This window comes from Galleria mellonella, unplaced genomic scaffold (assembly GCF_026898425.1).
Source record: "Galleria mellonella isolate WM207_F2 unplaced genomic scaffold, CSIRO_AGI_GalMel_v1 utg113, whole genome shotgun sequence".
In the NCBI taxonomy this organism is placed as follows: Eukaryota; Metazoa; Arthropoda; class Insecta; order Lepidoptera; family Pyralidae; genus Galleria; species Galleria mellonella.
The window spans coordinates 1,070,308-1,098,111 of NW_026441975.1; the positions used below are offsets into that span (position 1 = coordinate 1,070,308).

Sequence of the window (27,804 nt, forward strand, 5' to 3'; positions counted from 1 at the left end):
TTGCGGTGAACGCGCAGACTTGTGTCTTCTTAGGGTTAAAGTGAACAAGATTGCGTTCACCCCAGATCGAAACTTTGTCGAGCGAAGTTTCGATTTCAGACACAAGTCTGTTCCGGAGCTCATCGGTATGTGCCCGCGAGATCTTTGCATGACCGGTGTATAATGCATCTCCTGTACTGTCGTCTGCATAACAATGAATATCACTGATCTGTAACATATCATTGATATGCAGAAGAAACAGTGTCGGAGATAGTACACAGCCTTGCGGGACACCAGCATTCACAGGTTTTAAGTCAGAGCATGCTCCGTCGACTACGACCTTAATGCTACGTTCCTTAAGAAAACTGGCGACCCAACTGCACAATCTCGCAGGCAACCCAAACGAAGGTAGTTTTGAGATTAGTGCCCTATGCCACACCCGATCAAAGGCTTTCGCAATATCCAGACTAACAGCTAAGGCCTCTCCCTTCTTCTCGATTCTATAGGTCTAAGTATTTAAGGACAGAATGTTAACAAATCTTTTAATTTTTAATAAATATGTTTTAGAAATAAAAAAGTCGTAATAAAAAGTTTTTCGATTTATTTAACCTTTCATTTTAGTGGATGTAAAGAGCGCCTTTTTTGCAAAAAGGTAAGTAATTAAAGTATAAATTTAAACTTAAATTATCATTACATTTTTATACTTAGTATAGTTATCATAGAAAATTATTAATTAGTTTATGGCAGGCACCAAGTGCCATATTTTATGCCATCAATGGTCGTGATAGATGAGGATTATAAATGCTGGCCATTTTGTATGTAGCTTCTATATTCCTTTCTTCCATGTCTAAGTAAGTACTTCGCACCACAATCAATCCAAGGAAGTGTGTGACTGGAAACAGAAAATAGTATTACAAATGATATTATTTATTTATATTATTTAATAAAAATTGCAGCGAACTAATCTACAAAACGACTAAACTTTATCTACAAAACTTTTCTTTACTTATAAAATTATACGTAGTCTACATAAAGCGTAACGTCTTGGAGAAGAGATTATTAATGATGGGGATTAAATAGCCCTGTCATATCAGGTCAACGACATCAATTGAAAAACATGGTGCTAAATTCTGGTGAATTCAGTGGTCACAATGGACCAATTAACCTAATTTTATCCTTTTCTATTTTATCACTTACTGGTATCCTATATTTTTGTTTCTAATATATAAGGGTATTTGTAAAACCCAATGCTAATGGTTTACAAATAGTTTTACCCTTGTATTTCGCATATAAGTATTTTGTGATAACCATAGTACTGTTCTGTTGTTTACAGGCGACGATTACCTCTTTTTAACAGATGGGTGGAAGCTGTTGTTACGAATTCTACTTAATAAAACTTACTAGCGTATACCGAAAGTCCACTTGTTAATATTCTATTTGTATTTAATAAAAAAAAATACCGTAATAAGACGATAGTACAGTTTACGTTATAACCAAAATAAAAAAAAAACTGAGTACTTACAGCACCACTTCAGTAGAGGTAAGGTAGCAAGGATACCCACAAATATACAGGATACTATTACCAAAGTTACTCCAATCAGTAACAAGAATAATCCAGAATTAAAATAGTATCTTAAATAATGTGGTTTAGACTGAAAAAAACAAAACATTATTCTTAAGCGACTTAAAAAAATAGATGGTAAAATATTGACTATTATTAAGTTCGTTTTATTTTGTTGAAAAATATCTCATATACAATACTCCCTAGTCACTTATAACAATATGCTGGGGATGAAAAAGAGTGGGTAGACATTGTATTTTAATTTATCACACATATTAGCAATTCATAATAATATTTACAGCTCACTAACATCCCACATATTCTCTCCATATAAAAGGCAAATATTAGTCTATTACGTGTTACTAAGTTAATTAACGTAAAGCCATATTTCATGTTTTTTTTTTTTACTGGGTGAAAATAAAATAGTAACCCGGCCTGCGTAATAGGTATATGCTGGCGGAACACCAGTGGGGGATGATAGGTGAAGGTGAAAGCAGATCAGTTAGCCCATTGTGTCGAATTCATTTGATTTTCACGAGGAATTAGACGTCGACCTGCTAGTAATGGGGTTGTTAGAACCAATTACTAGCGATTCCTTTCACCCTTCGTATTCCTTGTTATTGTCGACATCCGTGGGGTTTTCTCTGGAAACCATGTGTTTAATCTAGCTAATTAACCTGACTTCAACATCACCACCTCACTTCTTAGTTACCCTACCAATGTGTACCAATAGCGCAGGCGGAGTTACCGCTCTGGTTAAAAATACCTAAATGCTACATTAGATATATTATTTTTTATTTTAAATCTAAATTTATTTGCATTACAACCTAATAATAAATCCAACTTACCGCATGTACTCCAATTACTAGTATCGAGCTAATAACAAGCAAGTATAAGAATACCAGTAAATAATAGCCGTGAGATACGTAAAGACCGAGAGCTGATTTGTTCACGGCGTCTGGAGGGAGGTTTGGATGCGTATCATTTAACACGTACGTAATCACCTTGTATAGAGATATTGAGGTTGCTGTCAAGCCTAGACACGCTATTAACTGGAATTATAAAAAAAAAGTATTAAAATATTATTTAAACGTCAAATCTTTAATTGTATACATTCGTTGATAATTAATAGATTAGTTTAAGTAATATTATTTTGTTAAATAATAAAGATTTATCCGCCCTAACAAATTTTCTAAAAAAATTATTGTCGACTTACATAATAATTATAATTCGGCCAATTAACACAATATTTTCTTCTATTATAGTCTATTACTTTGATGTATAAGCTTTAACGTTGTAAAATTTCAACTAAATTCGTCTAGTAGTTTTTGCGTGAACGGGTAACAAGATTTTTATTTTTCTTTCATACACCCATCCTCCTATCCTTCCTTACAAACTTTTGCATTTACAATATTAATATTAATTAATAAAATTAATGATGCGGATTATCCTGTATATAATAATAATGTTATATAAAATAACACAAATACTTAAGCTTAGATATATTATCTTGAGAAACAAGGGAAAAAAGATCTGAAAGCACAATGCAGAATGCCCGAGTTAATTTGTAAAAAAAAGTCGAACCCGAAACATCATTCCGTAGACCAACGCGCCTACCACTGATCCACAGAGATCATAAATATAAATATTTAAATAGACATACACTCACTATAGATTGTGTGATAAAATCATATCCGGCATATTATTACTCTTAGAACCAAAGTTTGTTTAATCATGATTCTTCCCATATAAAATCTGACGGTATTTACGTACTTAAAATCATGTATTATAATATATTTCAACAGTACTTAATGTAAAGGTAGCTAAGTTTTGTTTAAATTATTGAATGAAATCAGTAACATATCGAATTCAAATACCTTCAATTACTTGATTGATTTATTGTTCTTTTTTATGAAATTTAAAATGGCAAACAAACTGAGTATCCAATTAATGGAAATCAATAACCTATATATGCCTATAAACATAAACAAAACCATGGGTATCATAGAATACTGTGTGAACCCTTTACAATGAGTGGTAACTATTACCACTCAAGCGTTGCCATTCTGGAGGACTATGCTATATCTTCATACCCTGTGGTTCTAAAAGATTTATGTTTATATAGGTACTTACAATTGAAACATATCCGATGAGTAAACATCCAGTCCGTAAGGATAAACAACAGCAACATCTTGTAAATCTGGGTAGTTCAAACGCCATTTCACTAGGTATAAGTCATAGACCCTTATAAATGCTTTACAAAACGAGCTTAGTTCTAATATGTAATAACGTGTTTATTATGAAATAATTATTACAATAATAAATATTAATTAATTAATGGAATAAGGGAATAAAATGCATCGAACACCGATACTATGAAATGATTTTGGTTCATACGTAGATATCAATAAGATTACCTTTTATCTTTTATCAGATAAAAATGTAGATACAAGTAAACCAATAACGTGTTAGTATCGTCGATATGAAAATATGGATAATACGTTAACAAGTAAAAATTAAAATTGTAAGCATTTTTTTATGACCCGAGTGTTATTTTAGCTAATGTACCTAAACCAATAAAATGCTCGAGTTATGTAAACAATAATAGATTATCATATATTGTGCGACCACCACACATAGATAGATAGATACTCTTTATTGTTTCATCAAAAAGATTACAATAGTGAACTTATTATAAATACAAACAATTTTAAAAAATGTTCATAATGGGAAAACAATGGGCAGCCTTATCGCTAAAAGCGATTTCTTCCAGGTAACCTTTGGAATCATACATTGCTTTGTGTAAAAATAGTTCTGGATAAAATTCAGTTACTTTAATTTAGAAACATTGCGTATTGGTAGTTTTGAGAGGTATACCCAATACTGGTACATAACGTAACCTTAGATACTGGTACGTAACCTTAGAGAAAAGAGCTTATTCCTTTTGAAAGACCAACAATAAATCTACAATCCCTCTGATGTTGCAGGCGCTCAAGGACGGCGGTAGTCATTTACCATCAGGTGAGCTACATGCTCGTTTATCCCATATGTTATAAAAAAAACATTCTATACTTACTTAAATTGTTATATGTCGTTAAATAGTTCCAACTGACGCTATTTTCCGTAAATAATAATAGAAAAGTAAAATGAAAGTATTTTGCAAAGTTTAATAACTTCATGAATTGAATAGGTAAAAATATAAATACATCTAATATAGACTCAGTTGCAGTCATTGCAGGCTTGGTAGTAAATTAGTTGTACCGAATGAATTTTCTTCTGTTTGGGCATTTACGTAATAACTATACACAACAACAAATGCGTATATTTCGAAAATTGAAAATAAAAATATTTTTTTATTTAGTCAATTTGGTATCAAAGCGCAATCTCTGCCTGTAGTGTTGCAGGCGTTATTGGATTGGGTAATCTAAAGTTACCATTACGTTGAACGAAAACAATATTTCAGTTGTTTACATTCTACATTATTTTATTACTTTTGTCATAGTATTAGTATTTTTGAATACAAATGTAACAGATTTTTTAAGGGTGATAATGAAATGGTGATCCTGCCTGCGCTATCGGTATACGCTGGTGGAGCACCAGTGAGGGATGATAAGTGAGAATAAAAGCAGATTCATTAGCCCATCGTGACGAATTCCACTAGAATTAATCACTATAGTTTCCAGAGGGAACCGTGTGAAGGTCGACCTGATAAGGTATATTGCTAGTAATGGGTAAATTAGACCCCCATTACTAAGAATTCAGTTTGTAATAAAAAATCTACCTATATATATACTTAGAACAAAATTAAAAATGGTACTTCTGTTCACTCTTACAGTTTTATTTAATTAATATAAATATATAATCCGAATAATTATTATAAGGAAATTACTTACTAATAAAAAAACAACATGCCCAGATACTATCCAATTAGAATTTTATGATTAATACATAATATTAACAAACACAAAACTTCCGAGAACCATGTTATAAATCGACATATGAGATACGGCACAAATGGTTCATATTTATCCTGTAAGCAATAATACATAAAGGTTAACTTGATAAAGATTATAATCAACATTATAGGTGAAAAGAGGTCAATAATATTATGAAGATTAATAAAGACTGTATAGCAAACTAACAGATATTTTTTCGGTTATAATAATTATATTACTTCAGTATGGCGAACTCACGCCTTATTTATTTCACTTTAGAATAAACAGAGACTACAAAAGACAGAAGCTGTTACAATTGCGACAAATGTAGGGAACTAGACGCGATACAATGTGGAAATTAAACCATAATTTAAAAATTCTTCCTTAGATCTGACACTATGTTTAAATTCTATCTATTGTAATAACAATTTACTAGAAGCAGACTTTGTATAAAAGTTATCTGCCTAAGTAACTCTGACCCACTCGTTTTTCTGCCGTGAAGCAGTGTTGCATAGTGTATTGTATGGTACTGTCTACATCTATAGACAACGGTTATCATATGCCATCAGGTGGGCCGTACGTTTATTTGCCCTTCTAAGTATCAAATAAAAGCTAGTATTTAGATAAAAGATTATGCAAATCATAAACTGGCAGAACACTATTTTTATTCTTACCGAATGATCAAATAATTTACGAAAAAATAACTTGTAAATATTTACTTAGTCACTAGTAGATATAGATGTTACTTGTGCTTTGTTACTATTACGTACTTACTTTAAAATACAAATTATTTTTCAATAAATACAAGCCACGAGCCAAAAAATATTAAAAGTAATCGTTTAATATCATGGCCATGTAAGAAAAGTATATATCGTACACTTGTCTGGCGGTATATGTCTTTGGTTTGGCAAATAATAATGCGCCAAATGGCAATTTAAGCTGCATCAATACTTCTAAAAGAATATAAAATATATAATTTACATTTTAATTTATATACATTATTTTCATTAGAACAATTTCTCGCTAATTCTGTGACTTAAAGACATGTATTCTACATATATATAGTACATCTATTAGTATTAAAATATTTGTTTGAGTCATGACTGAATTATCTTTGCTGTTTTAATTGTACAAACAAAGAATAATTGGACATTGATTACTTTGTTTATATTTATAATTTATACAACAATAATATTACAATCTACGCATTATATAAAGAATAAAAAATCTAAAATATTATTATAATGTAAGAAAATGACACTTAATTCTATGTTGAGGGACTTTTACAAATGTATAAAAAATATATATTATCCTTAATCTAATTTTTCACTTTTCCTGAAATAAGGTACTTGTCTATTTTGTCCCTAAAAGTTTTGTAAGTATTGTCTTATATATATTATTGTAAACCTTCATTATTTTATGTCTGTGTTGTAAACCAATCCGCTTATTTTTACAATAAAATGCTTGTCTATTGTTCTTTGTTCTTATTCTAAGAACCTAGTTACTCATAATTGTCTTTTTCTATGAATAAATAGAAAACATTATAACCTTACTTTTTTAATTTAAATAATCTATGTTAATTAGAAACTGTGTAACTTTTCGCTACGAAAACAATTTTAAAATCTGTTTAGTATTCTAGATTATAATTGTCTTCACTTTTTATCGAGTCCTAAGGGAATAATTTTTTATGTTGTCGAAAAACGGGTTTAAGCAAAAAATCGTTTCACAAATACCCTAGTCTCTAATTTAAAATATAAGATACCTTCATATACATATTCGTTCGAACTGTTCATAATTACTCTTATCCACCCTAAAGTTGCCTGGAAGAGATCGCTCTTAACTACGAGTATAAGGCCGCCCATTGTTTTATCATTATAATATTTTCTTGTAATTGTTTGTATTTATAATTAGTTTACTATTGTAATATTAGAGAAGAAACAATAAAGTGTATCTATCTATTTACTCTTAAATTTTAAACTATTGTTGACTTAGGTTTGTTTTCCAATAATACCTACTGGAAAAGACGTTTCATTTGCTGAATTCTGAAATACGTTTACAATAGATGTCTAATCACGTATTATTTCCAATCTAACTTACCTATGTTGACACAAATTTGTAAATGTAAAATCAACTTGTGTTGAATAAAGCAACAGTTGAGTTTCTTGCATTTCCTCTTGGCAGTAATTGCTTTCCGAATAAGTGGTAGCATTATAAAAAATTACTACTAAGAGTGTTTGAAATTAATTTGTAATTAAAATAAAAAAAAATACTATCACTGTACAAATTTTCAAATCCTATTTGCTAATAAGAGAGATGAATTTTTAAAAATCCCTTTTATTCCTAGTTGTATATACACCTATCCCCCGATTTACATGGTAGATACGTTCCTGAGAAAAACGTGTAAATCGAAAATTAAAAATTTTCAAGTCAAAACCGTGTAAATCGAAAAGCTTGCAGAAAATACATAATTTTGCTATTTAACAGTTGTGATTTTTTTCAATATTTTTAGGTATACACAGAAATAAAAATAAAATGCATTGACAGGTTAAAATATGTAATATATTACGGAAACACTGTTTTTTTATTTAATTACAATACATTATCCGATCCAAAGCGATCCAAAATTTCGATTTTAGTTTCTAAAGAAATAACTTTTCTTTTAATTTCTTTCGACATTATAAGCCTATAATTTTTTTTTTTAATTTATGTTAATTTATAAAAATCTTAATTATGCACTCACTTGTAATTTACGAATATGAAAAATTAAATCTTTCTGACACTGTGAAACTTTCACTCAAATACAATTTTCCGTAGATAAAACTTTAATTTTATGCGAAGAAATACAGACACAGTGTGCATGTGCAGCAAGTCAGCACATGAGCTCGGGATTCCCCGTGAGATGTGTACACAGAGCACATGTTCAAACACAGTAACATTTAGTAGAGTGCGATAAAAACAAAAAAAAAACTTATTTGGAAAACCGTGTAAAAGCGAAAACGTGTAAAACAAGTACCGTGTAAATCGGGGGATAGGTGTATAGGTATTCTTGTTATTTTATTCTGGTTTATCGTAACTTCAGTTATTTTTACTCAATGATAGATATACCGCCTTGTGGCCCCGACATAGAATGAGTCACCCCTTTCTTTCCTGTAGGTGTCGTAAAAGGCGATTGTCAACCCGTCTGCCAAGCATAGCAAGTACGGGTTTTGCCAAACCCTTCAACAGAAGGCCTATGTTCGGCAATGAATAGTTAACGACTGACACGATGATAAATACTTAGTTATCAACAAATTCTTCAAAAAGGCAAAGTTTTTAAATTATCTACATTTTTTTATATCTATTTCAGGCAATTCAGAACAGATTTTGATAACCATTTTGTATTTACATTTAGGTAAATTTTAAATACATTTTATTTACTTTTTAAAATTTTACTGTAATAATACTTCGGCTGAAATAATTTGTTTCAACTTTGCTTATAGAGTTTAATATATTTAATTTTTACAAACCAGAACAATCCTACCTTATCACTTTTTAAACCAAATACGAGCAAATTGCAGCTTTGTTACAATAATTGTTGTGTTCATAATTATCTGATCATTTGTAAATTGTAAGCTAACTTCCTGCGCTATCATCGCTTATTATGATAATTCTTACTCATGTTTGTCTGTATTATATCGAACTATATGCATATTACTGAGATAATAAATATGTACACTAAAATCTTGATTCTCAAAGTTAAATATACGCCGACCAGCACCGTTAACGGTCGAGAAACTGGTGTTGACTGAGAAACATTGCGACCGTTTAAAGTCACATGTGCAATTCCATTTTTAAATTCTCGTTGAAGAGGATTGTACTAGTATTAATTTAATGTATATTTTAATAAAAATTTAACAATGTATTGTGAGTGTCCAGAGTTTAAAAGATGCTGTTTCTGTTTGCCTCTCAGGAAAGGAGTCCTATTTGTGGGATATTTTATTATTGTGAGTTTTACACTTTTATATTATTTTATCTTCAAACAGTTGTTTAGGTAAACAATATTTTTTTTTTAAATACTTATTTTGTCATTAAACCTCCGCAAAATAATTTACGATTAAACGACGTAAAAGTGATTTCTAAAACAATTCACATCAGTTACTGCTGAAAGCAAAAGTGGTTTTTTTTTTACTTCTTTATGAAAAATATTTCGATTTACCTACTTGTTTCTATCTACGTATACTATACTATATTTTTGTCAGTTCTAAAGTTATTTAAGAAATTATTTGCAATCGATTTTCAAACTTTAGTTCCTTGCTGTTCACATACTAATTTTGTTTCGATTGAAGTCGTTAATTTATCAAAGCAATATTTTAAATTATTTTCCCTGTGAAAATTGATTATTATAAATTGGATAATTAATCATACGAATCTAATATCTTATTTTTCAGTTTTCAAATACGCTCTCAATAATTTTCAACAGTCTTGCCTTATCCGGCAACACAGATGTCTTTCCGTTTCATACGTCGGGATTCACGTATATTGAGACAGAACTCGCCTTTATAATATCCATAGTACTGTATAGTATAGAGATATTATTTAATATATTATTGGTTTACGGAAGTCATCAGGTATGTCATTATTACAATATTATTTATTTATATTAACTAGTGTTATAATTTATATCGCTGAGTGGTACCGGCATAGAATAGGCCACCCCTTCCTTGCCCGTGGGTGTCGTAAAAGGCGAGTAAAGAGGGCGTGGGATGGGTAGCAGCATCCCTTTTAAAACATCTCCAAATCTTAACTGCGGTTGCACATCCGGCTTCCAAGCGTGGCAACTACTGGCAAAACCCCCCAAGAGGGAAATTTATGTTCCGCAGTGGAAAGTTCAAGGCAGATATGATGCTGATGATGATATCATCTAATACAATATCTTTTTTTAGTTACTGATCAAGATACCAAGTCTATTAATTTTTTCAAGTGGCAAATAAAACCTGTAAAGTACAGTACAGTACGTACAGTGCGGTTCCAGAGAAATTTCCTCCCGCGAACGCACAGGCTGTGGAATGTGCTCCCTGCCGAGGTTTTCCCTAGAGATTACAGTATGGGGTTCTTCAAAAAGAGTATATTAAGGTTTCCTCAGAGTCGGCAACGCATACGTAACACCTCTGGTCTTGCAGGCGTCCATAAGCTACAGTGATCGTTTACCATCAGACGGGCTGTATGCTTGTTTGCTACCTTTGTGGAATAAACAAAAATTACACATAAATTAATGCCACTAATAGTTACTATATGTTTATAAATTAATTAAAGAATTGAATATTAATGCTGATTTTCCCGTGTAAATATATTTTATGAGTTCTACCTTAGGTATAGTTCTTCTTAGTGTAATAAATTTTTCTAACTGAACTCTCAAATCTTAAAAACATTAAACGAAATTTCTAATGTAAGTAGTATATTAATTTATTTTAACATATATTGTATAAGTAGGTAGGTATTGTATGTATTTATAGTGTATGTATTTATGTAATATTTTATTATATATTTAAATATTTTATTTAACTGTATATTTGTTTATGTATTCATAGTTGTAGCACTTCAGCTGCCCGCTAACGAAATGCTTTCTTACTGTACTGGGTTGACTGGAAGAGATCTCTGTCAGAGATAAGTCCACCCTTGCTCACAACATTTATAAATAGATTATTTTATATGTAACTTACAAGTGTAATAAAGAATATATATAAATTTTATTGAAATATGTACAGTTGTTTTTGGCTGATTAAGTAAAATTTCAAAATTATAATAAAACTTAAACTTAGGTATATTATTATTTCAAAATGAAACTAATATTTATTTGCCAAAAAACACTTTTACATAGATGATTAATTCTACGAATTACACACTAGGCATGCAGGCCTGTATCTTGTAATTAAAAAATGTGATTTAGCCATGGTGGTATACTAAATGCTCGACTGACATATAAAGATAGATACATGCCAACAATGATTTGCCATTGTATAATTAATTAATACATAATTTAATGCATACTTTTCATTATTACACATTGTGATTCGTTAATCTTTGTCGGGTGTCCACGATACAGGTTCGCCTAGTGTGGGGCCCATTCTATCTTGTGTTTGTAACTTTGTGTTTTTTGTCAAATAATAAATTTCTATTTCTATTCTAATTTCTTTTTCTATTTCATTTTCAGAATAAAATAAAATATGTAAGAATATATTTCTACTTTACACTGGCAACAACGGCGGTTGTTTTTGTGCAACAAATAATTGAGATGACATTGATCAGATATTCAGTTCTTATTGTGCATTCAGTACTGCTTTTTATTTGTTATATGAGTAAGTATAACAGAAAAATTATATACTTTATACCTACAAAGGGAATTTAATCCCGTGTGGTACCGGCATATAATTGGCTACCCGTTCCTTTCCCGTGGGTGTCGTAAGAGGCAACTAAGGGAGAGCGAGGGATGGACAGCAACTTCCCTCTTAAAACATCCCCAAAGCCTAACTGCGATTGCCAATTCGCTTACCAAGCGTTGCGACTACTGGCACAATCCCCCCTAGGGGGAGGGTTATGTTCAGCAGTGGATAGTTTAAAACTGATATGATGATGATGAAGGAATTTAATGGTCAAGGGATGGGCAAAGCGTCCCTCTGAAAACATCAACAAAGCCTAGCTGTGGTTGCCAACCTTCCTGCCAAGTGTGACAACTACTGGCATAAGCCCCTAAATGAGAGACCTATGTTCAACAGTAGATAGATGGCTAACTTGATGATTTTAATACTATAATCATTAAAATTGTATTATAAAACGTGTACAATTAGTAAAACAAAGAATGTCATAAGGCATTACTTTATGTTATGGCATTTTCTACTAGTTTATTATTAGTTTTTTTTTTAGAGATTTTCTTCTGTAGCAGATACTGGTATATTATCCCGATTGTTTCCTTATAGTTCTACAATTTAGTTCTATTAGAATGGACTAAAAAATCCGTTCCCTGTTCTTTTAATCGGAACTCTCAATCTAATGCGATTTGGACATAATGTTACATTTTATAAATACTCATATATTAAACTTCGTAATTACTTTAGTTCATAATTGTAATAAAATTATAATGTGTAAAATATATGAACAATAAATCTTTATTATTATTAATTAAAATTAATAGGTAAATATAATATGTCTATAGGCGACGCTTATCACTTTCCATCAGGTGGGCCGTCAGCTAATTGCCATTCTAGGTTGCATAAAAAATATTTGTTTTGTTTCAGTGCTTCATGTATACATAATATTGCTGGTAAGAAGCTTATTAAAGAAGATGGAAATATCTAATCAGCACTCGTATGATAATCAGCTGCACCAAATCGTCTCTGGAGATATAAAGATGGATAGTCCGCCATATTGCCCCACCGTAATTCCTTATGAGAATTGCTGAAAAATTTTTGTCCGTCTCTAATACGAGCAAATGATTTCAATTAATGTTAATACATATTTTAAGATTTTGTCTCATAACGTGCGCCACTATAATCCTTTTGAATTAAGAAAAGAATATGATAAGATTGAAGAAAGAAATACACAATACGCGTAAGACTCCATTGAAGCAAGCCCATTTGATATTAAATAAAATACTAATTATCTCAATAAATTGTAATTTAAGTAATATGCCTGTTATTATAAATGGGAAATTATATTTCTAAAATAAATGCAATTTTCTTTTCAATATCTTATAGATAATAACTTACATTGTATTTTTTTCTTAAATATTTACCTGTAGGAATAGATTTAAAAAATAACAAAGACTGATGATGTGTTGACAAGATTGGTGATAATTATGTAATTAATATTTTACAATAACTAAAAATATATATTTTTTAAAATAACAAACTATTTTATTGCATATTCAATTGACTAAAAAAAGGTTCTCAATACGATGGATTTTTTATGCTTACCTCATAAGTTCGTTATAAACCGATTTGGGAAATTCTGTTTTTTATCTAAAAGAACATACTTTCAGATTGGTCCCATAGAAAATTTATCAAAATTTGTTCAGTAGAGTAGTTTTTAAATCAAAATAATTGATTTTGTAACGATTGAAGTCGGGTTTTTTTTTAAGGAGATCGTTATGACCTAACAAACATAATTGGGGAAAAATTTTATATCAAAAATAATTAGGAAAATCTTTCCATAATTCAAATTGTTCTCCCATCATTATTCCCATGTGAATAGGTATAAAAAGAAAATATAAAAATGTGTGTTATCGTAGGTGTTAGTTTAGGATATAAATTTCACTCAAATCACCGTTTAGCTAAATAGCATAATGGAGCAATAAATACTCAAACAGCTGTACTTTTTCGCTTTTACAATATTAGTAGGTATTATATTATTTTTACAACACAAGAGGCAAACGGGCATTCGGATTACTTGATGGTAAGTACCCACAGCCGCCCAAGAGCACCAGCAGCACCAGAGGAATTGCAAGTATGCTGCCGACCCTTTGAAAAGGCTTTATACTCTTGATTTGAAGGTTACGATAAATAGATTATTATAATATAATGATAAATTATTTATAAAAAAATATTACTAAATATTATATAAATCAACTAATACAACATTTTTACGAATTTTAATATATAAATATTCAAATGTTAAGAGATAAGACTAGATGAGTAAAAGGTAGGTACCGGAGTATACTGTAGATGCGTCAATTATATTTTATTTAGCTTAATTGGAAAACAAGATTCAGATGAATTATACTCCTGCACTGCACAGTTCCCGACACAATGCTATTTTCCTTGACAGCAGCTGTACCTAAATAAGATAATTGCATCAAATACCAGATAGTCGCTCCTAATCCACTATAAAGGCAGACGTCTTAAATGTTATTGCTTTTTATAAATATACAGATATTAAACTTTTATCAGTTTTAAAAAATCGTAATTCTGCTCTAAAAATAGGTATTTTTAAAAATCAACAATAAAATTATTGTAATACTACAAAATATAAAACGACTATGCTCATAGATATACCAGAGTGTAAAAGATGCGCGTTTTGCTTTCCCTTACGATATGGAATCCTTATTTTCGGTTACTTAAGTTTGGTATGTATCATTTTAATTATGAACATTTAATTGAACAGACATATTATATATTTGTTATACGTTATTATATTTGTTTAATCTATTCACCTACAAGTAATAATTGTTCTCATATATTTTTTTATTAAGGATTTTTTTTTTTTTATTTTTATACACTTTGTCGTCCTTTTACATAAAAAAATATATAGTTAAGTCTATTTCAAGAAATGTACAAAGAAATTTTAATTGTAAATACAATTATTCGAGAATGATATTTAAGTTCCGCTTTTAATATTTATTTATTATATTTTAGATTTTTTCAATACTAGTTATATGTCTCGAGTTATGGCTTGGTTATGGTAGTTCCGTAACTGAACCTACCATGTCTATATACCGTGGAGTGGGCCTGTACACACAGATGTGGTTTCCAATACTGTTATATATTCTTGAAGTTATTTTCAACATCATATTATTAATTGGAGCTCATATGGTACGCCTAACATAATTAGTATATAAACGTTCTCCCCATTTCTTTCTTCTAATTACCACAATTATTTATACTTTATTATCAATGACGTGTTGGTCTTATTTTATTTATGAATGATACTAAATATTTCGTCATTACATACAACAATGTTGTATGACACCTATATAATTTTAAAAAAAAAAAAGTAATTCAATTGAGTTTCTTGCCAGTTCTTCTCAATTGGATCTATATACGGTAGGGAAAATATAAAATTATAATGTAAAAATTTGACGTTCATAAGCGGCTAAAATGTCCTACATGAATAAATGATTTTTGAATTTTGAATTTTGAATTTTTGAATTTTAGTATATAAACGTTCTCCCCATTTCTTTCTTCTAATTACCACAATTATTTATACTTTATTATCAATAACGTGTTGGTTTTAGTTTATTTATGAATGATACTAAATATTTCGTCATTACATACAACAATGTTGTATGTAATTTTAAAAGATACAAGCTTACTTGGTAAACTGTAGCGAACTAAAGATACCCGTGCACTTTGTCCACGTGACTGAAACTTGATTAATTGACTAAGATAAAAGTAGTTAGTATATGTAAAAGTTTTTGCTAAATACTATGTAATATAGTAAATAGAAAGATGCTATTTAGCGATCTCTACGTGAAAGTTTGTCAACATAATGATTTAAAATACGAGGGGTTGTATAAAAGTGAGCCTCTGAATTTGAGTAGCAGTATTAGCCTGACCTTGGTGCTAAATGTGACGAGTTAAAGACCCTAAGTATTAATAGTCACCTATGTAATTAATTGCTGTATCCCGTTCCTTCGCCCATGGTTCATTATGATATTAAATACATTATAACCTTTCTGAAGAAATTAGCTATCAAATGCAAATAGTTTTATTCAAATCCGTCTGGTTGTTCTAGATATTAGCGCGTTCAAACAAATAAACAAATTCTTCTGCTTTATTAGACTAGGTTAACGGTGTGCTCTCAATAATTACATCAATGCACACGGATTTTCGCCGTGGACTATATTAGTCGTCTTCTAACGCACCATTACTAACCCGACCAGGAGTTGAAATGGTTTCCATGACCAAATATGGTGAGGTAAAATGTACTCAAATTGTTAATTTTCATGATGTCAAGACGTAGGTATAGACGCCCAGAAGTAACATGCAAATTCGTATTCACCGATCATATTTATTCTACGGTCGTTAAATGCTGTATACCTACTCGTAATTAATACTAAAATAACTTACTTTGCTATTTATAATAATGGTAAGAATTAAAAGTAGGATGATAACCTGCATAATTATTATTTATTTCAGAAAATAAACGAATTTAATACGAGCGTATTATTATTACGGTATAACAACGACTTTAGCTGCGTTTGTCACGTTCATTATTGTCAGACATCGTCATTCCCAATACTGGACCTTCGACATGTTCGATATGAGCTTCACTTTTTGTGGACTTGGTGAGTTCGGATTTCATACAACTTTATTTAAACGAATTGAAATAATGATTTGACGATCCACTTGATGGAATATGGTATGCCGTCATCTACTTAAAGAGATCTCTTGTCACCATTCTAGCCCATTGTTTTTTCAGCATAATGTTTTCTTGTAAATTTTTTGTATTTATAACAAGTTTATTAAACTATATAGTTTATTTATGAAACAATAAAGAGCGGGGGAAAGGGATTGCTAGCAATGGAGTTTGATAGCCCCATTGCTAGCAATATGCCCTATTAGGTCGACCTCCACGTAGTTCCCCCTGGAAACCATCGTGAACAATTCTTATTGTATTCGTCACGATGGGCTAACTGACCTGCTTCATCCTCACCTGTCATCCTTCACTGGTGCCCCGCCGGTGTATACCGACAGCGCGGATGGGGTTATCATTCCATTATCACACATTAAAAAGAAACAATAAAGAGTTTCTATATATCTATCTACGACGGTATCCAAGGGGAATATATTGCTAGCAACGGGTCTTTTAGATCCTATTAGTAACAATCCTTTTTCCTCAACCAGCTTTGTTTCTGGTAGATTCGTCACAGTAGGCCACCTGACCTGACTTTGTCCGCACCTATTACCCCCACCTCTCTTCCCACCCCTCATTGTTTGCCTCATCAACGTATATCGATAACATAGAAGAGTTTACAATATCATAAAAAAAAACTCCTATGCTGATTTCATAATCAATATTTTACATTGTTCCAGTGATACAAATATATTTGTTACTACTCATTCGTAGTGAATTAAATAAACTACGATATCAAGATGGAGTGACATTTGTGAATCGTTTAGCTGAGGTCACCGTGGATCGAACACCATGGAGAGAAGAGAGAAATCCGTTGTTAATTTGAAAAGACTGAGTGGTTAAAATATTAATATATATAAACAAAAAAAACAAATTTACATCCTTGTACACAATAAAATCAAACTATTCCAAATTTAATTAAAAAAAAATAACTGGGATATTTCATAACAAAAGGCATGAGTGGATAAAATCTGAATGATATATTTTTACAAAATTTGTAAACATATATCGACATGTTTAGATGAATCGGCACGAACGTCACATGATAGTCAGAAGTGGGCGTAAAATGTATCAAAAATTTACACCGACTTCAAAAAGAAAGGAGGTTCTCAATTCGGTTATATATTTTTTATATTTGTTACCTCATAACTTCGTCACTTACAAACCGATTTGAAAAATTCCTTTTAATATCGAAATCAGGTGAAACCTGAAAGAATTTACTTCTGAAAGAATTTACAAATTGGTTCCATAGAAATTTTATCAAAATCGATTTAGTAGCTTAGTTTGTAAACCAAAATAGCTGGTTTTGCTATTTTCAGTTAGTTTTTTTGTGGAATCCAATCTTAACAGACTTTGAATGGGTGTTTAAGATTTTTTATATATCAATAGATAAAATGTTTTACGTAAATTTATGATTTACGATTAATTACGCATAATCTTCGATGCAACTGTACCTACTAGTGTGTTAATATTACGCTCTCATTTCCATTTGTATTAACGGCAGATTATGCGAAATGAACCTTATTACGATACGCGTAATGTAGCTTTTTAATTTTCCTGTTACACTATTATCATATTGCGTTAAGTAGGTTCATTTCTGCTTTTTCTAAGTATGCATACCTAAAGAATTAATTGACAAAGTAATATGTTAGTACATTATTTATTATTCATGCAACTCTCGCATTAACAAAATGGTTAATGTAAAATGATACTTTTGTTATTCATAGGTACACATTGATATTTTTTTTTTATTTATTATTGATTGTTTTTAAATAAAAATTATTTTGATTTACTAAGAGTACTCTTTGTTACAGTTCCCATTAATTAATATTATATATCCAAAAATTTCTAACGATGGATGAATGAATGTTTGTTTGTTATAAATTCTTTTTTATTTTATATTCTTTATTATTTATTGTTGTATTTTTTTTTTATTTGAAAGGATATGCTTTCAGATTGGTCTCATAAAGATTTTATTAAAATCGGTTTACTAGTTTAGTTTTTGAATTACTGGTTTTTCCACTATTAAAGTAAATTTTTTATCCATTATCACATTATCACATTATCACATTAAAACTGGCGACAAATTGATATCTATATATATAATTATACATATATATTTATAACTGTATTATCAAAAATATTATGCAGATGAGAGTATCAAGCAGATGTGAACTTTATTATTACCTATAAATATTAAAGAATTTACAATGATTTTTATGGGTACGTACTTTGAACGTCGGAATCAGGACGATACGAGGAAAAGAATTGGATACGAAGCGTAATATTTTTTGAATTGAACAGAAAACCTGTTTACCTTTTGTACACAGGTCATTCCTCTCAAGGCATTTATTTATTTTTACAGTTACATAATAAGTAAAAATTTGCAAAAATGTAATATAGATACATACCTACTTTACTTTTATAATTCTTTTAATTATGATACCTAATTGTTATAGAGTTACAGATAAATAAAAATCAATGGAATATTGTTAACTGACACGATCTCTTTGACGAACCCTTTGTTCGTGGAAATGCATTTCATCGCGTAATTCAAGACACTTCTGGGAATTATGCACACTACGCGCTATATTATATTTCGCAATATCACCTTCGATGAAATAGCTCTATTATAAATATTAAATTAAATTTGTTTGCTTGTATGTTTGTTAGCATTTAGCGTTTTAATGGCTAAACTAATCACTGAAATTTGGAATTGCACATGTACTATATTCGACGGAGTAGGATATAAGTAACTTTTTATTCCTGTCAAGCGGAAAAGTCGCGGATAAAAGCTAGTTATAAATAAATATATATACATATATACACGTAGTATAAATCTTATAAAGTCTGTTAGTTAGATAGATATCATAATATAAGGCAGTCAATCTTTGGAGACAACTCTAAAAATGGACATATTTTAATAAAATTTGACCTACATTTGACCAAATATCTGCATTTATATTAATAAAAAAAGGAAATTTAAACAACCAAAAACTTATGATGGCAATCAATTGATCGATCGATTTTGTATTTTATAGAAATAAAAAAAAACGATTTGAAATCGTACTACCTCATTAGTAAATATAATTCCCGATGCAGTAAAGGATATGCACACCTATGTGAAAAGAAAATAGTTTAATTTGACTGTTAAGTTAAGCTTAAATTGCTGTGTGCTGAAGATATAAAGTTAAAAAAGTTAAACTTGTGATTGACAGGTAATCAATACATATTTACTTGTCTTACGAGTACTACTACAGCGTGTCTTAATATCTGATTATGTCTTATGAAAAGAAAATTCAATGTGATTAAAAATAAAAGGTATTTACAGTAATATATTTTACATTATATATAGTCTACAGACATTGGCACAAAAAATACAAATAAACGCTTTTATTAACGTTTAATTTATATATATATATATATATATTTTTTTTTCTTTTTATGCTACGAAAACAAAGTATTCCTTATTTTATTACTTTCCTCTACGGTCTCACCCCAAAAATAATTTAAATCACTGTCTATTCAAACAGAGATTAAAAAGAAAAAGAGATATCGAAATAATTAAATATTATTTAATCGATGTAATATTGTTTATTTGAAATTTTCTGTACCAAATTTTATAAACTACTATAATAGAATTTACTACTTAAGAACCTATCTACCGAAGAGTATCTATATAACCATCTTTCTTTTGTTTAGACATAAGCAAATGTTAAACGCTCTTTTGTAGTAAGTGCATCTTAACGTATATTGAACACGTATCTATCGCACGTTTAAAATCTTTATGGTAAGACGATTAAAGTTTAAAGAATAGACTGCAGAAAATTCATGAACCACAAAATCTGTGACGCAGATTACACGTTTAGCTCGTGCAGAAGTGTTGCAGTAGCGCCGTCGAGCGGACGAACTTTTATACATGTGTTTTCATTATCATAACGGTTATCACATTGGCTGTGAGCATATAGTGAATCCCCACCAACAAAAGCAAAGGTCACACTCTTTGCAGCTTTATTTATCACAGCGGAAAACGGACATTATATTATATATATATAATACAAACATAGTTGTACTTATCTACTTTTAGCATATAAAGAACAGATATTCTAATAAATCGTGCTGCTGTTTTGTACAAACGCCTGCAGTTTTGTTTGTCGGTGATACGAAAATTGTTTTGTGTTGCTTTTTCCTTATTCTCTAACTGAAATATCAATCAAAATGTATACAGAAGTGCCAAAACTTACAAGGTGTTGTTTTTGTGTGCCTTTGAGATACGGTCTCCTCGTTTGGGGATATTTGAAACTGGTATGTACTTTTTTTTTTGCTTTAGCTTCTTGCAAAAAATAGGCAAAACGAACGAAGCCTATACAAATTTGGAATCTCCTTTTAAAAAGTATTAAATTTTCTTAACCATTTTTTTTATTCAAAATATAAACAGCGAGATAGGTTTTAACGTTTTTGTATTCATTTTCTTCAGTGTTTTATTTAAGGGCAAAATATACTATTTCTATTGTTTAGCCGCTAAAATGCAAACAGTAACAAACAAACAAAATCACTTTCACATTTATAATATTAGTAAGGATGATAATAACAATGCCAATATTGAAATTAGTATTCTTAAATAATATTAAACCATATCTATATTATAGCATATATATAACATATCTATTAACAGTACTAAAAGATGCCGAATAAAAATTCGCAAAATTCGAAATCATGACCAATATCATACGAAAATAATTTTGTTTACCTTTTGATATCTCAATGACTAACAGTCATATATAAAATATATAAAACCCTGTGTTCTTCTTATAAATCTAAAAATTCTACATTACATATACCGATTGTTATAACACATTTATTAGATAACAAAAAAAATTACTTGAGCGATTCTACGTTAAAAGCACCTTTTATAGGTATAATAGGTAGGTTTTTAAAAATATTAAAAGTCTTTATTTCTATTAGGATATTTTTTAACCATTTATTGTTACAGACATTTCTTTTAGATATGGCATATAAATAAAAATAAAAGAAAAAATATCAGAAATCTTTACGTAATTACTGTTTGTTGACGAGCTCCCGCCCATTACTTCATTCGCGTGGTATTCGAAATTAATTTAATGTAGAAAAATATGTCATTATTTTATACTAACACCATCTAGGAGAGTTTTCCTAAAACATTAATGTTTTATTCACGTGACTTCATACAATGGGCGAGTCTAGTAATAGCTTCGATTCTCTAGACCAATTCTAATGAAATACACATATATACCTAGTTTATAAATTGATTTCTTGTAAAAATGCAATAAACAGGTATAAAGTAAGGAAAAATACAGATAATCGAAGCTTTTTTATGTCTAGTCTCTCTTCTGATTCTAGTAAGTGTTTGCAAAAGTAATAAATAATCAATGTATATACTTTATAAATAATCAATTATTAATAATATAAATAAAAAGTAATTATTATATTATTAATAATATGTTATATATATATATATATATATATATATATATATATATATATATATATATATATATATATATATATATATATATATATATATATCAAATACATATAATTGCTAATGTACACAACAGTATAAGTAAGGACATTTAATTAATTATAGATATTGATAAATTAGTTTAAATCGTCATCATATTATCCTTCAATTGTCCACAGCTGAACATAGGCCTCCCTCTTCGGAGAGTTTTGCCAATAATTGCCAAGCTCGGTAGGCGGTTTAGCAATTACAATTAAGTTTTGGTAATATTTTAGAGAGACGCTGCTTCCCATTCTACGACCATTAAATTTCCTTAGTCAACTCTTATACAACACACATAACTCCTCATGCATTGTTTTGCCTCAATCCTCGTGACTGAGGGTTTATTTCTCCATACCCTGTAATCCCTTTACCTTTTAATTAATTACCTTTATCATGGTAGGTTTACATTATTTTTACCTCTTGATACGTATAAGTAGGTACTTATCATTCTAAAACTAATTGTAATTGTCAGATATATATATATATATATATATATATATATATATATATATATATATATATATATATATATAAAAATATTTTTTAATTATACAATTAACTTAAAAATTATTTTGCAGCTACCACTACTGGCTTTATTCACGACACTGATATTGGAATTGAAACGTTTCTTAGACTATCAAAGCGCAAGCGAAACACATAATAATATAGGAGTACCACCATCAATACCTATATTATTTACGATTATTATTGTGGAAATTATATTTAGCATCGTACTTCTCATAGCTGGTCATTTGGTAAGTAAATTTATTTATTTCATTCTTCGCAAAAATATATTACAATTTTATCTATTTGAGAGACTACTTCTTCTTCTTCAAAAATGGTATATTACAGTTCTTTAAGGATCAACAACGTGCACGTGACACCCCTGGTGTTGCAGGCATTCATAGACTACAGTGACCGTTTACTATCAGACGGGCTGTATGCTTGTTTGCCAGCTTTGTTGTATAAAAAATCTACTTGATGCCTATTACAATGAAATTCTTGAAAGGAGTATTAAGTCTATAGAATTTTTTTTTACTCAGAGATTTTGTATGTAATTTTTATCCAAAGTAACAATATGACTACACACATAATTCAATAGTGTGCCACAAGAAAACGACTTCAAATACGGCAAAACCAGTTATTTTTATTTCAAAACTATTCTACTGAATGGATTTTTGAAAAAAATCTATGGAACAAATCTCTAAGTACGTACACATCCTTTCAGACAAAAAAAAAAGAATTTTCTAATTCAGTTTACAACTGACGGAGTTATGAGCTAAAAAAACATAAAAAATACAACCGCATTGAGAACCTTTTTCTTTTTGAAATCAGTTGAAAAGTAGTTACATGGAAGGTAAATAACAAATGTTTATATTATCGGCGTATTTAAGATTATGATTCAAGGAACTTCTGGCTCCTTAAAAAAGGCGCATATTATTATTTACTCTTAAAACACATTTTTGCGAAACATTGCTCGTATCCAAGGGCGGTTACGCCGGCCCCCTCTTAGTACGTCTATTTAATCATAAAGTAACCATTTTAAGAATAACGTTAAACTAATAGGCGTATAAGAACTCAATTAATCAATTTGGACAGATAAAAAAAAATAAAGAACTTATTTATTTACTTTAATGTAATAATTACCGATTTAACTTAAGTGTAATTAGATCGAAAAAGCTCAAGTAGTTTCGGAATCAATTCGTGATCCTTAGTCATGAGCGACTGTGACGCGAGCGCAAGCCTGACTCCTCATTTTTTTATATCCAAAAATCTGTATATGAATACAATTTTCTCTATAGGTGCTTTAATTTAATATTTTTTTTTTTTGTTCTATTTCAGAAAAATGCAATTTTATTTAAAGTTTACTATTATTACTCCATAGCTATGGCAGTAATATTTATAATATGCTATGCAGTGTTCATAATTGGGTTTATTGTGCTGACCTATTCAAACCCCTTCATGTATATGCTTTTAATGTACGTGGTGCAGATTGTACTGTTTGGAGCTGCTGTATTTGGTAAGTATTATATTCTGGTTTTCTATAACTAAATCAGTAGTTTTGTCCAGATAAATTAATATAAAAAGTATCCTGTGTGTGTATAATATAAATCCTTAAAAAAAGGGTTAAGAGGATTCTTCGAAGTCGATAACGCACACGTAATGCTTCTGATATTACAAGCGTTCATAGACCATAGCAACTGCTTACTATCAGGTACACTGTATATTCAATTGCCATTTGTGGTAATAAAAAAAATATTCCTCTGTATAACAAATGCGGTTGTTTGAATAAGGGCAGGAAGATGATGTTGATATATATACGTATATTATTACTAAGCAAACTTTATCTAACTTTATTAAAGAAGAGGGGGTATTATTAGTAATAGGAATTAAGCATATATTCTGTCATTACGACCTCCACGCAGTCCTCCCTGAAAATCATTGTAATTATTTTTTTAAACCATTGTCACCATTCCTCCCTGGATCCTTTGACACTGGTTCCTCATCAGTGTAAACCGATAATGTAAAAGATTCACCATTATATTTCCTACTAATGAAAACCTTTATTTTTAATACATTTTTCTTTTTTTTTGTACGATTTCAGTGCTGCACATCTATATCACGATACTGGTTAGGAGTGAAATGTTGAAATTAAGAGATAACTCTAACTTTAGCTTTGTAAATCACGCTGCAGAAGCACAATGCACCATGACCTATGGAAAAGAGACTGTTTAAAACATCACTGGTGTTCCTAGAGCCAATAGACTGAACGACAAGCAATACATCAATGAGGATATTATCTATCGACCGACGTTACTTTGCAGTTAGTTTGATGCCATACTTGTAAATGTAATAGCTTGGAATTTCCATCGTGTGTTTTAAACTATGTCGTTTTCACTCGTCATATTACAAGAGTAGTATCGTGATATTAAATAGTCTACAACCATTTTCAAGAAACGAGTTAATTAATTCAAAAATAATTATTCAAATCATACTAGTAATTCCAAAAAATAACGTAACGAGATTAAAAAATTAACAAATAAACTTTTTTACTTTATAATATTAGTATAGATTAGTAAAGTACACACGATGAAGTCACAAAAATCCCAACCGTTTAATAATTGTGACATGCTTTTTGTTATTTATGTATGGATGGTATATTTATTTTGTGCTCGTGTTTTCCTTATGTAGCCTATAGCACTCACTTAATTTATACTAATGTTGCATATAGTTGCAAAGTAATATAAATACAGTTATAAATGTATTGTATCATTGATATTCATAAAAACTAAAGTACAATCGAAAAAGGTCCTTTTTCTTTTGACAGTAGAGTAAAAAGGACAAGATATTGGTTTCTTTTAAAACCGTATCGAGATTTTTTTAATTTTCTGTTGTCTACATGTTGAACCATATTTAAGTAGCTTAATATGGTGTGAAATTTTCATCATACCAATGTGGCTGCTTTTAAGTAAAACATTGATACACAAACTGACAACAAATACACGAATAGACGAAAAAATATCAAACCATTTTTTCGGCTCAACAACGCATTTACCTTATACCTGTAAGCTACATTTCTAAAAATATTGAAAAATGTACAATTTTACTAATCTTTAAAAATATGTGGGTGGGATAACGTTTTAAACTTTTATTTATCAGACTTACTCACAGTCGTTTATTTTTATTATGTTCGACCAGGGTTTTATATGTCCATTGTTTTGTATTACTTTTGTTATTATGACCCGACGACTGATAGTGATATCGGGTATTTATACACGTATACCTATACAAAGAATAATTAGTCAGTAAATTGCATGCATTTTGTACTGTATGATGTTGTTTATTTTAATATTTATTTGTCATTTATATTTATATATTTATTTATGCCAACAGAGATGGTATTAATGAAACTGAGTGACTAGTGTGTGTCGCACAGAGATTTACATTGATTCGTATCGAAAATTTAACTGCGGATATTTTTAAGAACTTAAATTTCCATACAGATATATCCACGTAAATGTGAATGCTCTTGTGACTTACACTCAGCACTCAGAACAACTTTTCTTAAAGAGCATAATACATATGCTCAAAAAAATTTTGGAAGTTTTTTACAATAAAAATATATATATATATATATATATATATATATATATATATATATATATATATATATATAATCTAAATCCGTATGACCTAAGTACATTATTGTAAACTCTTAGATAAGAATAGTTTAACTTATTTTGTTGTAATTGCGTCAAACATTATTAAGTTATTAGCGTTAATCGGTAAGTAAATATTAGTATTTCAATGAAATGTAAGTTTTATTATCTCATATTTGTTTAAGTTTCTCTTTGTTTATTTTATATTTTTTAAACTTAAAATATTATAAAGATAAAAACCAAACATTATCTAAGTACTTACTATTTTAAGTTTGGTACAAACAAAATAAAAAGATAATTGTTTTTTATACCAACTGGAGTTAAATTTTCATTAACAAAATTTGTACATGAAATAGTTTCATTTTATTAAAGACTAAAAAACAATGAATAATGCTTATACTTGTATTCATTTCATTACCAATCTTTACCCTCGACTTTGTTCGTCTAAGTGAAATAATATTATTTGATAAAAATTAGCCTAATTATATTCTCTTACATCCCACATAATACAAGCATGCAAAATTTTGTAACAATTGCTTGATCTGCGAAAGCGCTGTTAAAAAATAAGCAATCGAACACACTCACATTTTCTGTTATTTCATAATTATGTAGACAGAATTTTAGGAAATAAATGTTGGCCTATGTTATATATAAATGCCTATGTTGTTTGCTGATAAATGATGTTAAAGTTCTTAATATAATTCAGTTATTTTTAAGTTTATTCATTACATACAAACAAAACGAACAATCAAATTTTTTCCTGTTTATAACAACATTATAATAACATTAGTATAAATATAAGGATATATTATTAAAGAGATCTATGACAGACAAATTTAACATTAACATTTACTTAATTTTATAATTTTGTTTAAGTTGAGTTGAGAGGTTATAAAGTAGGTTATAATATCTATAATTCATAGATGAGATATACATATATAGCAAATATCTCAATCTAAACGTGTCATGTAACAATGATGTTATATTTCTTCTAATTGCTATATGCTATAACAAATTGCATTTGGGAACTCCGAATTGAAAATTTGCTTATCTTTTTATGTAGGTAACTAAATTAACATGCAATAAATCTTTACACCTACAATAGCGACATATATTGTATAAATTTCAGTGCCAATATAGCAAATAGAAACAGACTTAAAATTAATGTCATCTGATAATCGATTATAGGCTTCAATTACTTACTTGTTTACCATTATAAGTTACATAATACATAAAAAACAAATTATTATTTATATATTAGACTAAGTACCTAATTATATTTCAGTATGTTACATAAAAAACTTTTATATTATATTTTTAAATTTCTCCAAAATCTGTTACATATTTTTAAGTTAGGGTGTGATTAAATATGTTTATAACACAAATGAAATTAAAAACTCATCTGCAAAAAAGTGTGTAAAATAAATTTTATAATTACCATAATTTTTTCGTTTAATTTTCGATAACTTCACCCTTTGTCATTTATTGGCATATTTCAAAATTTACTATTTTTTTCAGTAT

At 29.4% G+C, this 27,804-nt stretch overlaps 4 protein-coding genes across 5 annotated transcripts; 3 read left to right on the forward strand and 1 right to left on the reverse strand.

Moving 5' to 3' along the window:
* Positions 1-563: 563 nt before the first annotated feature.
* On the reverse strand, positions 564-7,658 carry LOC113512925 (uncharacterized). 2 transcript variants are annotated; one of them, XM_026896888.3, is made up of 5 exons: positions 7,573-7,658; positions 3,674-3,764; positions 2,389-2,592; positions 1,502-1,631; positions 564-871 (listed from the first exon to the last, which is right to left on the reverse strand). In XM_026896888.3, exons 1-5 carry the CDS (start codon positions 7,641-7,643, stop codon positions 744-746), a joined length of 624 nt encoding a protein of 207 aa, XP_026752689.2. In that variant the 5' UTR covers positions 7,644-7,658; the 3' UTR covers positions 564-743. The 2 variants fall into 2 exon arrangements, with proteins under 2 accessions (XP_026752689.2, XP_026752688.1); XM_026896887.3 differs by lacking the exon at positions 7,573-7,658 and adding an exon at positions 5,434-5,541.
* A 1,538-nt stretch (positions 7,659-9,196) lies between these two features.
* On the forward strand, positions 9,197-13,362 carry LOC113512863 (uncharacterized). Its single transcript, XM_026896811.2, has 4 exons — positions 9,197-9,458; positions 9,903-10,082; positions 11,666-11,810; positions 12,747-13,362. The coding sequence occupies exons 1-4, from the start codon at positions 9,372-9,374 to the stop codon at positions 12,908-12,910; spliced, it is 576 nt and encodes a 191-aa protein (XP_026752612.2). The 5' UTR covers positions 9,197-9,371; the 3' UTR covers positions 12,911-13,362.
* Positions 13,363-14,288: 926 nt separating this feature from the next.
* LOC128200291 (uncharacterized) lies at positions 14,289-18,640 on the forward strand. The gene is made up of 4 exons (XM_052893346.1): positions 14,289-14,572; positions 14,862-15,038; positions 16,365-16,513; positions 17,262-18,640. The coding sequence occupies exons 1-4, from the start codon at positions 14,486-14,488 to the stop codon at positions 17,293-17,295; spliced, it is 447 nt and encodes a 148-aa protein (XP_052749306.1). The 5' UTR covers positions 14,289-14,485; the 3' UTR covers positions 17,296-18,640.
* A 1,810-nt stretch (positions 18,641-20,450) lies between these two features.
* LOC113512798 (uncharacterized) lies at positions 20,451-26,244 on the forward strand. Its single transcript, XM_026896717.3, has 4 exons — positions 20,451-20,886; positions 22,702-22,878; positions 23,966-24,143; positions 24,729-26,244. The coding sequence occupies exons 1-4, from the start codon at positions 20,800-20,802 to the stop codon at positions 24,857-24,859; spliced, it is 573 nt and encodes a 190-aa protein (XP_026752518.3). The 5' UTR covers positions 20,451-20,799; the 3' UTR covers positions 24,860-26,244.
* Positions 26,245-27,804: the final 1,560 nt, after the last annotated feature.